Source organism: Rhipicephalus sanguineus, chromosome 1 (genome assembly GCF_013339695.2).
Source record: "Rhipicephalus sanguineus isolate Rsan-2018 chromosome 1, BIME_Rsan_1.4, whole genome shotgun sequence".
NCBI classification, from domain to species: domain Eukaryota; kingdom Metazoa; phylum Arthropoda; class Arachnida; order Ixodida; family Ixodidae; genus Rhipicephalus; species Rhipicephalus sanguineus.
Window position 1 is genome coordinate 314,234,326 of NC_051176.1, and position 16,162 is coordinate 314,250,487.

General features: G+C 47.9%; 1 protein-coding gene across 1 annotated transcript in view; it reads right to left on the reverse strand.

Moving 5' to 3' along the window:
• Positions 1-477: 477 nt before the first annotated feature.
• The window catches only part of LOC119379450 (receptor expression-enhancing protein 5), a 478,072-nt gene continuing 462,387 nt past the window's right edge, over positions 478-16,162 (reverse strand). The window contains exon 2 of the mRNA XM_037648756.2: positions 478-947. Within this exon, the coding sequence (XP_037504684.1) occupies positions 508-947 (440 nt within the window). The 3' untranslated portion in view covers positions 478-507. The remainder of the gene's footprint in view (positions 948-16,162) is intronic.

Below are 16,162 nucleotides of genomic sequence, written 5' to 3' on the forward strand. Positions count from 1 at the left end.
TTGGCGTTATTCGGTCCCCTCGATTCATTCTTTCATTCGCTTGCACTAGGAGCAGTCACAGCTTCTGCGTACGTGCATTTTCCAGCTTCTGGTTGCGGTGATGAGGGTACACGTGGTTACAGAACCGTGGTTACAATTTAGGGAATGTGTGTGTTGCAAGTCATCGTGCGCTTATGGTAGGCGAGCTCACTCGACTCATCGCACACAAGTGAGCTGTCGGCTACTTGGTCGCATCCACCACGCGAAGTGTAGAAGATCGGGCAAAATACTATTCTCGCTGGCAACAGCCAACCCCATAGCGACTGTTGGGCAGCTGCGTTCCATTACTTTCGGAACGTCAGGGGTTGCTGAGAAATGTGGCTGCAGTTGAACGGCGACAGACAGGCAAAATGGCCCGAATGGCCGTAAGCTAAAATAACAGTAAAATGCGGATAGCTTTACGCTTCCCTCCCGCGATAGACTCGGCACCCCGGGTACAAGCACAAGAATCTTTATTCACGAGCAACACTACTTTCGCATCTTGCGGCTCGTGTCGGGCGACTCCTTCTTTCCGCCAGCGGCGGGGGCGGTGGCGGCGGCAGCCGGTGGAGCGGCTGCAGCAGGAGCGGGGGCGGGGCCCTCCTTGAAGATTTTGCCGGCGAATAACTTCTGGAAGATCATGTTGGCACCGTTGCCCTGCATGGGCGCCGCGCACCAAGCGAGCAGTAGCATCTTGACGAAGTAGACGCGCTTGAAGTAGCGGTAGATGGCCACGAATAGGAAGTTGAATAAGACGTTGACCAGGGCATACACGATCCAGTAGGCGGTCCACTTCTGCAGCGCCAGCACGTCCGCGCGGTCGATGGCCCGGATACTTCCCAGCATGGGCCACACCGTCGAGATGATGAGCGCCGACTTGGCGCCCAGCACGTTCATCATGAACAGCAGGCACACGATCCCCGCCACGCCTGTGTGCAAAACGTTAAAAGTAGGTGTAGAGGGGTCACATGTCTATACGCGTCGCTCTTCCTTCCTTCTCCTCGTCGAGAAAATCAAAAATCGGCATGGCTAGGAAGCGACGTTTGCCCAAAAGGTAACGCATCGAAAGTGATCTTTGCCCAAATTTATCGCAATAACGGACACTGACATAATATTACGGCGTCCAGGCCCCATTAAACTAATATCAATGCGCAAAAAAAAAAAAATAAAAACAGCGCGCGTCTCTGTTAGTCCTTTGTGCCACCAGTCACGGGTGAGTTTCTTTCACGTTACACATCGCCAGTGTTCATAATTGCAGAATCGAGTTACAATAGCACTATTTCAAATTAATGCACGGGCGTCGTGGCATAACTAACGTGTATGTCGCGTTTGGTGTAATTGCACATTTTTAACCACGGTGAGTCGATAACAAGCAGGTGCAGCAACGTAGCTTGCTGGGCGAGTTCATTATATTCCATTATAAAGGGCACGAAGAAGGACAAGCGCAAACACGGACAAAGAAAAAATTACAGCATATCCACGGGTGAATGATGAAGAGCTTGGGCGAAGCTCCTGAAGCAATCACGGTTACACCGTGAAATGTTCAGTGCTTTCGCCCAGCAGTAACCAAAGCGATACGCCGCTTTGATTACTGCTGCGCTCGCTTGGCGGCAGCCTCTCGAGCTCGCACTTCGGGATCCTGCCGACGAGCACGAGACGCAGCGGCCTTCCGCACCCGGCGCTCCTCGTCGTCCATGGTCCGCCAAGCAGCACGATCCGGCAAGCGCACTCCTCCACGTACGGCGACGATCAAGGAGAATGAGAGATAACGGGCGCAGCAGGCAATCTGAGAGAAGCAGCACCTATAACGCCATCTAGCGTGCATTCACCCAACCGCCATATTGCACACATCTCTATGGGATACCGCCATCTAGTATATCGTCACCCAACTGCAGTTTGCATGCATCTCTATGGGACAGGGCCATCTATTGAATGATACGGGAGACGCGACGGCGGGGGAACGCCGGATGGAGCGACGACCGACCAGGTGATGCTATAAGGAGCTTCGCCCCTAAAAACGACGCGTAAAGAGAGACGTCTCAATCCCCTTAGCTAACTCGTGGCCAAAACTACTTTCGTTCGCAGAATGGAAATCATACGCAAAAATGCAATGAGTTCAAAATTCCAGTAAGCTTTAAACGTTCTGTATACATCTGTAGAATGGGGAATCACCCCCGTACGTAATTAGCATCCATTCTATTTGCAACAAGCGTTTACCTCATCATCAAGTGGCGGATTCACGGGAGCCGCTGCCACGCATGCGCAGAGGCGTGCGCCATGTGGCGGTCGTCTGATATCGCGCACAGCAGCAGCGCCCGAAAATTCGAGGCAAGAAACCTTCGCTTTAAAAAAAGTATTCGAAAGGAAAAACGTTGACGACGCCTCGTCGTACGGACCATTTCTGCTCCATACGAGCGCCGCATAGACCAAAGGCGAGAGCGAGAAGAGTCAGTCTCGAAAGACTGCTGCACATTTCCCGCCGTCTGAAACAGATCGGGTGCATTGTCGTGCTGAAAATTGGTTTTGACGGCGCTTAAAAAGCTGTAATGAACAGGATGGACGTCTACCTTCCAAGGGATTTGTTCTGCATGAGTTTTCACGGGTTCAATGTATCCATGCGTCACCATAATGCTCAGTCACCTGTACATGATGAAGAAACCACACAGGGTTTACGACATAACCAGGTTTTTTATCCCAAAGCCATCCTCCCTTTATTTGATGTCCTCCATCACTTCCTCCACTCTGCCAGTCGTTGCAGTGAACTTGGAATAGCATCCGCACACCTTACAATGTGTTTTACATGAAGCTTCCAAAGCCATTCTAGACATTGAGGCGATACTATGTGGCTCGATCATTGTAGCACTGGTCAGTCTTTCCCTATATACCCTTTACTGCAACTTAACGGGACGAGCTAAACCACTGCGGCCACGCACTCTGTAAACATGATTGCGTGCTTTGCAGGACACGTCTTCTTCATACGGCTCATCATAATGCTGACATCACCATTCTAACGCCATGACGAGAGTCTGATGTTCTTGATGTTATGCGTAAGAGCGCGAGCATAAGGAACCACTTGCACAGACGAAAGTTCATTGCTTTTAGGGCGTAGGTCCTCTTAGTCTAACCTTGTCCCATGTCAGGCGTAACCGCGGCAGTATCTCCTGAACAGTATAATAGATGGCGCTGTCCCATAGAGATGCATGGAAACTGCAGTTGGGTGACGATATACTAGATGGCGCTGTCCCATAGAGATAGAAAAAAAATTAAAAAAAGAATGAAAAGATAAAAAAAAATTTAAAATAAAATAAAATAAAAAATGAAAATAGAAAGATAAACAAATAAAAATAATAAAAATAAAAAATAAAAAATAAGAAAATGACAAATAAAAAAAGAAGGAAAAACGAAAAAAGGAAAAATAAAGCGGCGTATCGCTTTGATTACTGCTGGGCGAAACCACTGAACATTTCACGGTGTACACATGATTGCTTCAGGAGCTTCGCCCAAGCTCCTGAAGCAATCATGTGTAAGCTCCTGAAGCAATCATCATTCACCCGTGGATATGCTGTAATTTTTTTCGCTGGGCGCTTTTCTTGGACGTGTCTCCTTCAGGACCCAAACACTGATTATCGAAGATGATGGTGTTGAAAATAGAAGAAAACGACTGCCGTATCTGGGGGCGTACGTATCATCATCATGGGATTAGGGTGTTTCATTAAAGAGAAGAAGCCATGGCGTCGGTCTCATTTCTTTACATATGGTGAATCCCGGGAGTTTGTCTGAAGTACGACTCGCTTGGTATTATCTGGACTGTCAGTCTCCAAGACCGAGTCCAAGTTGACGCTAAGCTTATCCTCTTTGGTATTCCAGTATAGCCCGGGTACTTTGGTCCAATGAGGCTCAGGCGTAAGTGTTTCTTCATTTTGCTGTAGGTTGCGTCAAAGCAGCGCGCAGTTCGTCGCCCATTTCTGCATCTTCATGCCAGCTAGTTCCATTACCTTGTTCGTCTGTTTATACAACTCTACGGCTTCATTCAGCGGTCAAAACGCCCAGAATTAAGTCATCAACGTAAGAACTCTTCTTGAGCTTTGCGGCTGTTTCTTCGAACAGAGGTGCGACGTGGTTAAAGTGGTACTGCATAGTAGCAGCCAAAAGAAATGGACTCGAAGTTGTTCCAAACGGCACTCTAGTCATTCTTGTTTCTTGGTAGTGGTTTTCCCAAACAAGGCACTTCCTCGAACCAAAGCAAACGAAGTGCGTCTCGATCTCCAGGTCTTATGTAAATCTGCAGGAACGCCTTCTGCACGTCGGCGGTTATGCCGTATACTTACAAATGGAACGAGATAAACATTTTGAGAAGGTTTGCATTAATGTTTGGCCCCTCTTCCAGTTCATCATTCAAAGAGTGCTCCCCTGCTTCATGAGAAGAGGCGTCGAACACAACTCGAAGTCTTGTCGTCGTAGAGGTTTTGCGTATCAAAACTCGCCTCGACAATGCAACGACAATGCAAAGAGAAGAAGACGGAGCAGCCATGGCGTCGGTCTCATTTCTTTACAGATGGGTATCCTGTTTCGCTGGTACGGTTCAGCTGGGATCTGACGCTAGTATGCCTCTTTTCACCACATTCGAATGGGAGCTTTGGTACAGCTCTTGTGTGGATTATATGCCCAACATATGTGCGCTCCGAGACGAAACATAGCCTTGAGGTCTTTTAGGCTTCACCCTTTTCCGGAAGTTCACACGTGGACATCAGGCATTCGGCTTGCTGATGAAAAACTACCAACACATTATTTGCCGTGGAATGAAGCTCTTGAAATGCCAAACATGGCGCCACACCGCCGCCGACAGACACCGAAGAAAGTAAAGACCGCTGGGGAGGGAGCCGAAATCCAGACAGCTGGAGGCCACCCTATAACGCTGACTGGAATCTGCACGGCAAGAATCACGACTAACGGCCACACTAATTCGGCGAGCTTTGTGGTCCTACAGCTCTCTTCGAGGGACGTCAGTTTGGACATGGATTTCCAAAATCATCATGACGCAGTCATTGACTTCCAGTCCAGTCGATAACGCTTTCGACGGAAAATGCCGTACCGCCGGATAAAAAAATCGGTCACCATGTCATCACCGTTACGCCTCTCTCCGTCACCGTTACCGTTACGCCTCTCTCCAGCGTCATCACTTTCGTCGGCACGGAAGGACCTACAAACTTAGAAGGCGTCATCGAGGGTGACCAGCACCTGCTCAACCATCAGATTTGCGTCGCACGGCGCATAGCCCAGCTGAGTCATGAGAAACCGAGAGTAATGCTCACAAACTTTAGCCACGGATACAGGCACGTCAACAGTGGTACGGTGGTGGCGTTTTATGGATGAATTCACGGGCGCCAGCAATGCTTTCGCCCTTTTCGACGCTACCAAACCTGTTTCGATGAACGGAGGTCCACAACGAGCTTTTCACGTCAATGAAGTGCTCGAATCGCTGTTCCTGCAATTCAAGGAGTACTTCTCGTCATCTTCAATAATTCGACAGACCCCAGTCGCAGAATATTTCATTATAACAAACGAAAGTGACCGACCGATCCATCAGAGCCCGTAACACGTTCGGACGCCACAACGCGAGGCCGAGTCCGTAAAGAAACAAGTCGACGAAATTCTACGTAACGACATCATACAGCCGTCCAAGAGTCCGTGGGCGTCTCCCGTGGTGTTATTGAATAAGTTTGAAGTTTGAAGTTTATTTCTTTCTTTCTGATACAGAAAGAGGAGTAAGAGCTAAAGGCCAGAGGCTCTTACTCCTATGCGCATTCGGCATGCACGTACACGTTTTCGAAGCGAGTACAAACAATGGAGCAACCAGAGAAATCAAAAATGCATGTGCATCATTATCACTGCAAATAAAGCAATACAGGTAGACATCATACATGAAAACACTTCATGATACTTCATGAAAAACAAACATATCATACGAACACTTCAAGAACATATACATATACGCATTAAATTGTGAACTTTCAAATTTCAGCTCAAACCGGAAAAAAAAACGTGTATGCGGTGTACATAAAAAAGATTAGTGAGATATATTTTATTGATAAGTTATCGTGGAATGTAACAGGAAGTTTTTTACAAATTGTTTAAAGCGGGGGGCATGAAAATCTCTGTGATTCTCAACAATGTTTAATAGCCGGGGTATTTGATACGCTAGGTCCTGACGCCCGTAGTTAGTTCGCATGAGTGATGACATTCTCATTTGGTGGCGTAATTTATATCGAGGGGAAGAAATGGGTAGGTTACTAACATGGAGCCGGTGCTTTTTTATGTGCGAAAGTAATCTATAATAGTAAATTTGATTTGCTCTGATTAATGAGTGTTTATCAAAAAGATTGTGTGTGGGTAAGTCTCGCGGTCTACCATGATAGTTTTCGAAACATCGTATTACCCTTTTTTGTAGTTTTATTAATTTGTCGTAGTTTTTTGCAGTTGTTGTTCCCCATATTAATACACAATAGCTCAGTTTTGAGTAAAAGAGGGCGTGGTACATTGCTTTCTTTAGTGTTAGTGGTATAAGACTACTAATTTTATACATAGAGCATACTGCTTTACCGAGGTCACTGCTCAGTTTATTGACATGATTGTCCAAAGAGAGGTTTTCTTGAAACCACACCCCCGAAAACTTTTGCGCTGCTACCTGTTCTATCTGCTTTCCTTTAAATGAAACAGTAATATTAACAGGCATTGGCTTATTTATCGGTTTAAATATTATATACTTAGTTTTGCTAACATTTAAATAAATAAAGTTTGTTTAAGTTCAGCCAGTCAGATAACAAATCGGAATAATCATCAATTTCTTTTTCAATCTGTTGTAGGGATGCATTTGAAAAGAAAAGGCTGGTGTCATCCACATACATGACTATGTTCGGTGCAGGTGAAATGTTTGGGAGGTCATTAATGTATATATTAAATAATACTGGGCCAAGCATGGATCCCTGCGGTACGCCAGTCCGTATTTTAAGATGTGGAGAGGTGACCTGATTGAGTGAAACATACTGAAAACGATCCGTTAGGTAGCTTCGCATGAGATCTAAAGTTGTACCGCGTATCCCATAGCTATGAAGTTTAGATAACAGTATTTCATGATTCACACTGTCAAATGCTTCACGCAGGTCCAGGAATAAACCGACCGTGTATAAACGATTTTCAATATTTTGTAGTATTTGATGTTTTATTTTGAGGAGTGCATCCTCACATGATCTATTTTTCTGAAATCCATACTGAGATATACTAATTGTAGCATATTTATTTAAAAATCCTTCCAGTCGTGAGTTTATAACAGCCTCAAAAAGTTTTGAAAAGAGCGGTAGTATTGAAATAGGTCGAAACTTGTTTACAAGTAGTCTGCGCCCCCTTTGTCTGAACTGCTTGAAAGTGACCCGAATAAGGCGTACAATTCATTCTTTGATAAACTGATTGTTAGCTACGATAAAGCCTTTCCGCAACATAGTGTTATAAAACGACCTAAAAGAATTAGGAAACCGTGGGTTAATGCTGCGATTCTCACAAAAATTAAAAGAAAAAAATTAAATGTACCACACATTCATTAAAACACGGGAGATTAATCAATTAGCCGAATTTAAGACTTATCGTAACCAAGTAAATTCAGAGCTAAGAAAAGCGAAGGAAAAATATTCTTAAAAGGTTTTTTCCCGTATATATACGAATCCAAGAAAAATTTGGCTAGAAATTAAAAAGCTGTGTGGAGTGAATGCTACTTGTGAAGCTGCTTATATTCTCTAGTATCTATGTTCGTATCACCTAGTATGGCGAACATTCTGCCTTCGCATTCGAACATTCTATTGATAATGTGGGCTAGGACTGTAGATATGATATCGGATACGTATTTTATGGGAGATGCCAGTATACCGTCACTAGAAGCGGTCACTCGTGCTGGCAGGGTTATAGTATTCGAGCATGCATAAGAGTACATCAGCTGCTTATATTCTCTAGTATCTATGTTCGTATCACCTAGTATGGCGAACATTCTGCCTTCGCATTCGAACATTCTATTGATAATGTGGGCTAGGACCGAAGATATTCGTACGTCTTCACAAGTAGCATTCACTCCAGACAGCTTTTTAATTTCTAGCCAAATTTTTCTTGGATTCGTATATATAGGGGAAAAACCTTTTAAGAATATTTTTCCTTCGCTTTTCTTAGCTCTGAATTTACTTGGTTACGATAAGTCTTAAATTCGGCTAATTGATTAATCTCCCATGTTTTAATGAATGTGTGGTACATTTAATTTTTTTTCTTTTAATTTTTGTGAGAATCGCAGCATTAACCCACGGTTTCCTAATTCTTTTAGGTCGTTTTATAACACTATGTTGCGGAAAGGCTTTATCGTAGCTAACAATCAGTTTATCAAAGAATGAATTGTACGCCTTATTCGGGTCACTTTCAAGCAGTTCAGATTCCCAGTTTATTTCACTAATAAGTGAGCGAAATAGGGCTAGCGTCGTTGTATCAATGAGGCGATAGGAAAAGGTGTTACGCTTGAATTTATTGGAGCAGGGCAGAAAACAAAAAATTGAAAGATGATCACTTATGTCAACGGACATGACACCGGCAGTCAAAGCAGGAGCATGTACATTGGTGATACAAACATCTAATAGGGTGGCACTAGAAGCGGTCACTCGTGTTGGCAGGGTTATAGTATTCGAGCATGCTTAAGAGTACATCAGCTGCTTATATTCTCTAGTATCTATGTTCGTATCACCTAGTATGGCGAACATTCTGCCTGTTTCGCTGAGGTAAGATAGAAGTTCATCCATATAGGAAAAGAAATCTTTTTTGTTTCCGCAAGGAAACTTTATTGTTTTAAGACTAATACTGAGGCATTCAATGTTTTGATTATTCAGAGAGAAATCCGAAATTATCTCCGAATTCAGGTCATTTCGTACATAGGCAGCCAAGCCGCCACGCCGAGCATAGGTGCGGTTTAGTCCGTGATACCTGTAGTTATCAAGCAGGTAGGGGTAGACCTTATCAGAAAGCCACGTTCCAGTAAAAAGAAGCACATCGAGATCGGTTTCGATCTGTTGAAGCAACTCTTCAACTTTATCTTGCTTCAACTTTATCAAGTTTGGGCGTTTAAATGAAAGACTGAAATATGTTTTTCAAGCCCGGCAGATGTATTTCTAAAGGAAACGTAATCATGATAGAGACATTTATCGATTGAAGCCATGACTATACTGAAAAAAGTAAAAAAGAAAAGGCTTTGAGTGAATAAGATTAGGTAACCATCTTGCTGATGTCATCAATGCTATAAATATGGAGAACAGGAGATGCTTCATTACGTCTGGCCATTACTTTCCCTCCAGTGGTCCACACGTATTTCCAACCAACCTCATTCTTCTTTTGTTTCGCAGCACTCAGTAACTGTTTGCCTTGCCTTGTCCGGTGCTCATTCATGAGCACTGGGCGATTTTCATCAAAGCCAAGCATTCTGGTGTCAATTTTTTTCTTTCTTGCTTTAGCAAGGCTTTAGCAGGCTGATAAGAAGGATGGCACCCTACGTTCTGCGTATATTATCGTCGCCTGAACAAACTCACAAAGGACGTGTATCCTTTCGCACGAATAGACGACGCCCTTTATTAACTACACAACCCGAAGTACTTCTCATCTACGGACATCAAGACCGCCTACTGGCAAATCAAGAGAGAGACCGAGACCACACTCCCTTTAAAACACCAGACGGCCTCTTTGAGTTTAAGGTCATGCCCTTTGGTCTTTGCTCGGCACCTGCGACTTTCTAACGTGTTATGGATACAGTACTGGCAAGCCTGAAGTGGCAGTCTTGCCTCGGGTATTTGGATGACGTCGCTGTCTTTGCGGCAAACTTCGAAGAACACCTCCCGCACCTTAAAGCTGTACTTCAAGCAATCAAGACCTTCGGACTCACCATGAAGCCAGAAAATTGCCACTTCGCGTACGAGGAGCTCTGGTTCTTGGGCCACGTCATTAGCAAGTATGGAGTTTGCCTAGACCCGTGGTGCCATCGCTGCCTTCCCGCCACCCACAGATAAGGACGTACGCCGATTTCTCGGCTCTTGCACTAATTACAGACGCTTCGTCAAGGAATTTTCACAGATCACCGAGCCACTAACTCACCTCACGACGACGGACGTGTAATTCAAGTGGGAAACGTCTCAAGTCGAAGCATTTTAAGAACTGAAACGATGCCTGCAGACGCCTCCGATACTTGCGCATGTCGTCAAGTACGCCGCTACGGTAATCCGCACCGACGCAAGCAGCATAGGGCTCGGCACCGTCCTTGTGCAGAGGACTGGCAGGCTAGAAAGGAATATCAGTTATGCTAGCCGGTCGCTGTCCAAGGCAGAAGCCAACTATTCCACAGAAAAGGAGTGTCTTCCCATCATCCGGACTACAATAATGTTTCGCCCCTACCTCTACGACAGACCCTTCAAAGTTGTGAGCGACCATGACGCCCTGAGGGCCCTTCAGGTCACCTCGTACGGTGCAATCTGCGACTTCAGGAAATTCGACATTACCGTCGTTTACAAGACCGGAAGAAAGCACTCTGACGCCGACTGCCTGTCTCGCGCCCCCGTTGACCTGCCGCCGCATGACGACCAGGACGATGAGTGCTTCTTGGGAGCATTAAATCTCGATGACTTCGCTGAACGACAGCGAGCCAACCCGGAACTCAGGGGCCTTGTGAAATACGTCGAAGGCAAGACCACCGTTGTTCCGCAGGCATGCAAGCAAGGATTCGCGTCCTTTTTCTTGCGAAATGGCGTTCTCTTATAGAAGAACTTCTCGACACTTTGAGCCAACTACGTCCTCGTTATACCTTCAGGATTGCGTCCAGAGGTTCTGCAAGCTTTACATGGCGACCCGACGGCTGGACAGCTTGGACTTTCCCGCATGCTCGCGAGAATACAACTGACCTCACCACACTGCCGACGTCAACCATTACGTAAGGACTTGCCCAGAGTGTCATCGACGGAGGACACTACCGATTAGGCAATCCAGACTTCTGCAGCCCATCGAACCGCCTCGCCGGCAGTTCCAGCAAATCGGGATGGACTTATTGGGGCCGTTCCCGACGTCGACTCCGGAAATAACTAGATCGTCGTAGCTACCTACTACCTCAACGGCTACGCCGCGACAAGGACCCTGCCCAATGGCAGTGGCGCCGAGGTAGCCAAGTTCGCCGTGAACATCGCCCTGCGTCATGGCGCCCCAGAGGTCCTTATCACCGACAGAGTTACGGCCTTCACTGCTGACCTTACACAGGCGATCTTGAGATACAGCCAGGCAAGCCACCGCCGGACCATAGCCTACCACCCACAGACCAATGACCTCACCGAGCGTCTAAATCAGACCATCGCTACATGTGGCCATGTACGGGGACGTCGAACACAAGACGTGTGATGCCATCCTTCCGTACGTGCTTCGATTTCTCGGCGCTCTAGAGTACAAGGTTATCCCGGACGGCATTGCGAACTCACAGCGCTGCCGCGCATGACCTGAGGTCGTCCATGTCGCGCGGCTTAAACCGTTTTACGCGCGGTAGCGAACCTCACCACTGTACTTTCTGGTTTGTTTATTTTTACAGCGAAGCTATTTAAGCCGGCCGTGAAAACTTTGGTGTGCACAGAAAACTATCATCATCATGAACGGGTACGTGCCAGATATTGGGCAAATCCCACTACTCACCGCTGGTCCACTAAAAATGAAGGCAACAGACGGGCGTAACCCAGACGAATTTCACGGCTTGGCGCCGCTGGATCATGGGAATGATTTGGCGGCATCTGCCCTGCTTTCTGCTTTGTCAACGTTCCCCGAAACGCACCTGATGCGGCGACAACACGGCAGTCGTGTCCTGAACCTTTGCAAGCTGTCAGTTCCCCTCGTCAATTGCCTTGGACACACCCGGCCGAGTTTGACGTTTTTATGACCTGGAAGTGAGCTCTTTGCAGTCAAGGCTGCTCGGAAGAGGCAGTCACTTGTGCACTGCTTTGTCTAACGTTCTGCGAGATGCACCGGCCAATTAGCCAAGCGCCTGAGATCCCTCATCGGGAACCTTTCTCACACTCCGCCGTGCCTTTATGGCTTGGTGAGCCAGCCAGGAGCTGGCTGTCAGCAGAGTCCGCGCCGCTATCGAGGAGAGGAAAGACTGCACCTGACGGCACGGCCAGTTTTCAGGAATTCGCGCCGCCGCGATGCCTTCACTGTGTGTATGGTGCCTGCCCTATTGTGTCTTCTGTTCACTTCCCGGCCGCCGTCCATCGAGCCGGGCACGCCGCTTCCCACTCTCCTGGGGTGGGAAGGAGGCGGTGCTTGTATCCCCTCTGGGGGCGGAGATGACGAGTTGTTGATTGGACTGTCCTGGACTCAATGGCTTTCTCCAAAAGGGAATCGGGGGAAGACAAAGGCTTTATAACGCGAGCGCCGAGACTCTCAAAACCCGCTACCTAATAGTCATGTAAATAAACGGTCTTGTAATCAGCTCCGGCTCCTGAGCTCTACTCCCTGAGGCCTGGCTTGTCCCGGTCCTATGGGCAACCCCCGACAACATCAACTGGTGGCAGTGGTGAGATGGAGCTAACCTGTGACTACATCAACTGATTGGCAGCGACGGGATGTCTCATACTTGACTCGGGCTTCAGCGATGGTGAGTGCTTGACTTTCTCTGAGATTTGCCAGGTTTCAGCTTTCGTGTTTTTCTAAACTGGTTTAAACTTCTGGGCGTAGTGGCTGCGTATCTCGCTTCCATACGTCACGGCTATTTAAACGATTTGAGCTTTCCTCTTCTAATACCGGCAGTCATTTTGTAGCGTTAGCTACACTGGCCTAGCCGAGCCAGTTTCGCGTGGATCCTCAAGAGCCGTGCTGCGCATGTGCGAGGATCAGTGATGTCACGCACCGGCGGCGGCGAGTCCTGCGCACTCCGCCGCCACCGCGCGCGACTCGCCGCCCCCGGTCTGCGCTTTCCAGAGGAGTGACGCCGTAGCCTTGGCAGACGTATTGGCACCTTGACGTGAACAGCGCGTGTAATACACAAGGACGAAGAAACGACGAGGACCGGCGCGCGCGCAGCTATTCGCCTTTGCTGTGCAGTCGCCGTCTGACACTGCGCTGGAGACACTAGATAGCGCCTCTGACTGGCGTGTGCCAGTGTGGTATAGCCATGGAGAAGGAGAACGCAAATGCTGCTCAACGGCGCAGAAGAGCGGAGAAGCTTAACTCATCGGATCCCGAAGTAGTTGCCTGGCAAAATAAATATACATGTGCCACATAATACGTATACCGTGTGTTAGACACAATACTAATGAGAACTAACAGACAGTAATGCCAAGGAAAGTATAGGGGGTGTTGTGTGTCATTGGAGCAGCAGTAAGCATGATAATCAAGCTAATCCTAGACAATCAGGACAGCTAAGAATAATTAGCTGAACCTTTGCATACGCCACGTTATCATGGCATAGCCGAGCTAGGCCACTGCAGTATTTTTTCCGTGGGTAAAGGTTTCGCTTGTTCGCTTCCCAACGTCACGACTCGTAAAAAAGTCCTCGCTCGTGAAGACCATGGATTTAGTAACTAGGCTAAAGAAACCAGAACTCTTGCTACATTGTGAAGAGCTGAGAACTGAGGTGGGGAGAAGTCAGAGAAAGGCGCAGCTGATTAAGGCAATTCAGGAGTGCGGTGCGGAGAATGATGAAAATGAGGAGTGCTGAGAAGAAGTTGAAAAACAAAACAAAAAAGGGCCGAGGAAGACAGCAAAATTAAGAAAATATGATTAGATTTAGGAATTTATCAGGCATCAAATAAGCCGACTAACGGGAGAGCACCCTCCGATCAGAAATTGAAGCACACTCCTGCCGAGAGCACAACTGTAGCGAGCAGCATAAAAGAAAAATAGAAAGAGTAGGCGTTTGGGGCTGGAAAGCCGGTCGTCTGCCGCCGCTGCTAAGATCCTGGTCACCTTTCAACCAGCCGCCGAAAGCCTAGACAGCAGCGACATTCAGGGAACAGAAAGCGCTAATGATCGACAGCTTGAAACCCGCGATGAATGCGCGGGTGGCGAGACATCTGAGTCACAAGAAACGATAGTTGAAGAGAATAGTGTGCCCTTGCCTGTAGCCGCGTGGAGATTGGGGGATCATTCGGACTGCTCGCAGCGTAGGTTGCCGTGTCACAAAACCTGCCCAAGCATTATCCCTCTGCGAACGACTCGGATATGCTTTTGAGAAAGAAGGGCCTTTGCTTTGACCACACGGTTGAAGCTCTGGTGCGTCCGCTCCTCCACTCCTCAGAAGCGCAGCGCGATTCAGGAAGGGTTAAACGCTGGTGATTTAGAAGTAGATAGCCACGACGAATGCGCTGGCTATTCAAGTCACTGGGAACCCCTCTAACGAAGTTCAAGGAAGAACAGGAGCACGGTCTTGTGTTGCCTCATTCAAGAGGGCTATGTGCTGTCAGCCTAACAGACTCGAAGGCCTGTTTGCCGGCTTCCTTTATTTCCATGCTTTCAGTGCCTTATGAGGCCACAGGGCCAGACCTTGTCCTTATATTCGGCTCTAAGTACGCATCATTCTGTTTCTTTCGAATTATGGACCTTGTTTTGGAGGGCCATCAAGGTTACGCACCTCCCTATCTAGTAGGCACGGCTGTCTTTTCCTTCAGCTGGAAGGAGTGTTTGTGCTATCTCAGGGATGTTCCGGGCAATTGCGTGCCGCCGGGTAAACTCCGCGGGAAAAATTTGCCACGTCGCAAAAGCTGAGGTGTGTTTATTGCACCACGATGTTCGGAAAGATAGCGGAAACATTGGTGGTCTCAGCCGTTTAACACCAAAGTAACTTTAGACACCTTTTGTTGCGTTTTGTGTTCATAACGTGCATTTATATTACTTTATGAATCACTTCCTTTCGTGTTTGTATCGCCCGCAGCACCCGCTGCCTTAGAGGATGCGGCTTTCTCTGGAAATAATACAAAAACGTTAGGCTTGTGAAGAGGTTTATTGGTCGTTCAAAAACGTAATGGTCGTCAGCGGCAAGCAAGCGAGAAGAAGCGTCCAGAGGCACAGCGGCGATCCGAAACACGAGCCGAGCGAGCCGAGCGTTGGCGATGCTGCTGGATGGAGGCGCATCTTCTTCTTCACAATCGCCCCCGCTGAAAAAGGAGCCATCCTGGCGACCTAAGAAGTTTCAGGTAGAGGCTCATGGTACGGCTTGAGGCGGGAAACATGGACGATGTCACGTCCACGCCGGCGCATGTCATCCGATCGAGAAACTGGCTCGATAAGAAAATTAACTGGAGAGGTTTGCTCCAAGATGGTGTAAGGGCCCTCGTACCTTGGAACGAGCTTCGAGGAGAGTCCCGGAGTCTGGTATGGGACAGAGAGCCATACGAGAGACCCTGGGGCATAGCTAGGGTCTGGAAGTGAAGTGCTGCGGTTTTCTTTCTGTCGCTGCTGCTCTTGCGAGGTAAACATGCGGGCGAGCTGGCGGCACTCTTCGGCTTGTCGAGCAGCTTCGGAGACAGGTGGACACTCGGAAGCATCAGGACGGTAGGGAAGTAGGGTGTCAATAGTATGTGAAGGCTCGCGTCCGTAAAGGAGAAAGAAAGGCGAAAATCCAGTAGTTGTTTGTATCGCGGTGTTGTATGCGAATGTTACATAAGGGAGAACACGGTCCCAGTTGGTATGGTCAGATGCGACGTACATCGAGAGCATATCACCCAGGGTGCGGTTAAACCGTTCCGTGAGCCCGTTAGTCTGCGGGTGGTATGCTGTGGTTGTCCGATGAATGACGTGGCATTCCGAGAGCAGAGCTTCGACGACCTCGGAGAGAAAAGCGCGGCCTCTGTCACTAAGGAGCTCTCGAGGGGCGCCATGTCGAAGGATAAAGTGACGTAAAATGAAAGAGGCGACATCCCGAGCGGTAGCGCTAGGCAAAGCGGCAGTTTCGGCGTAGCGTGTTAGGTGGTCGACAGCCACGATAATCCAGCGGTTGCCATCTGCGGTCATTGGAAGGGGACCGTAGAGGTCAACGCCGACGCGATCAAATGGCTTGGCAGGGCATGGAAGCGGCTGCAATGCGCCGGTCGCACGTAAAGGTGTCGAT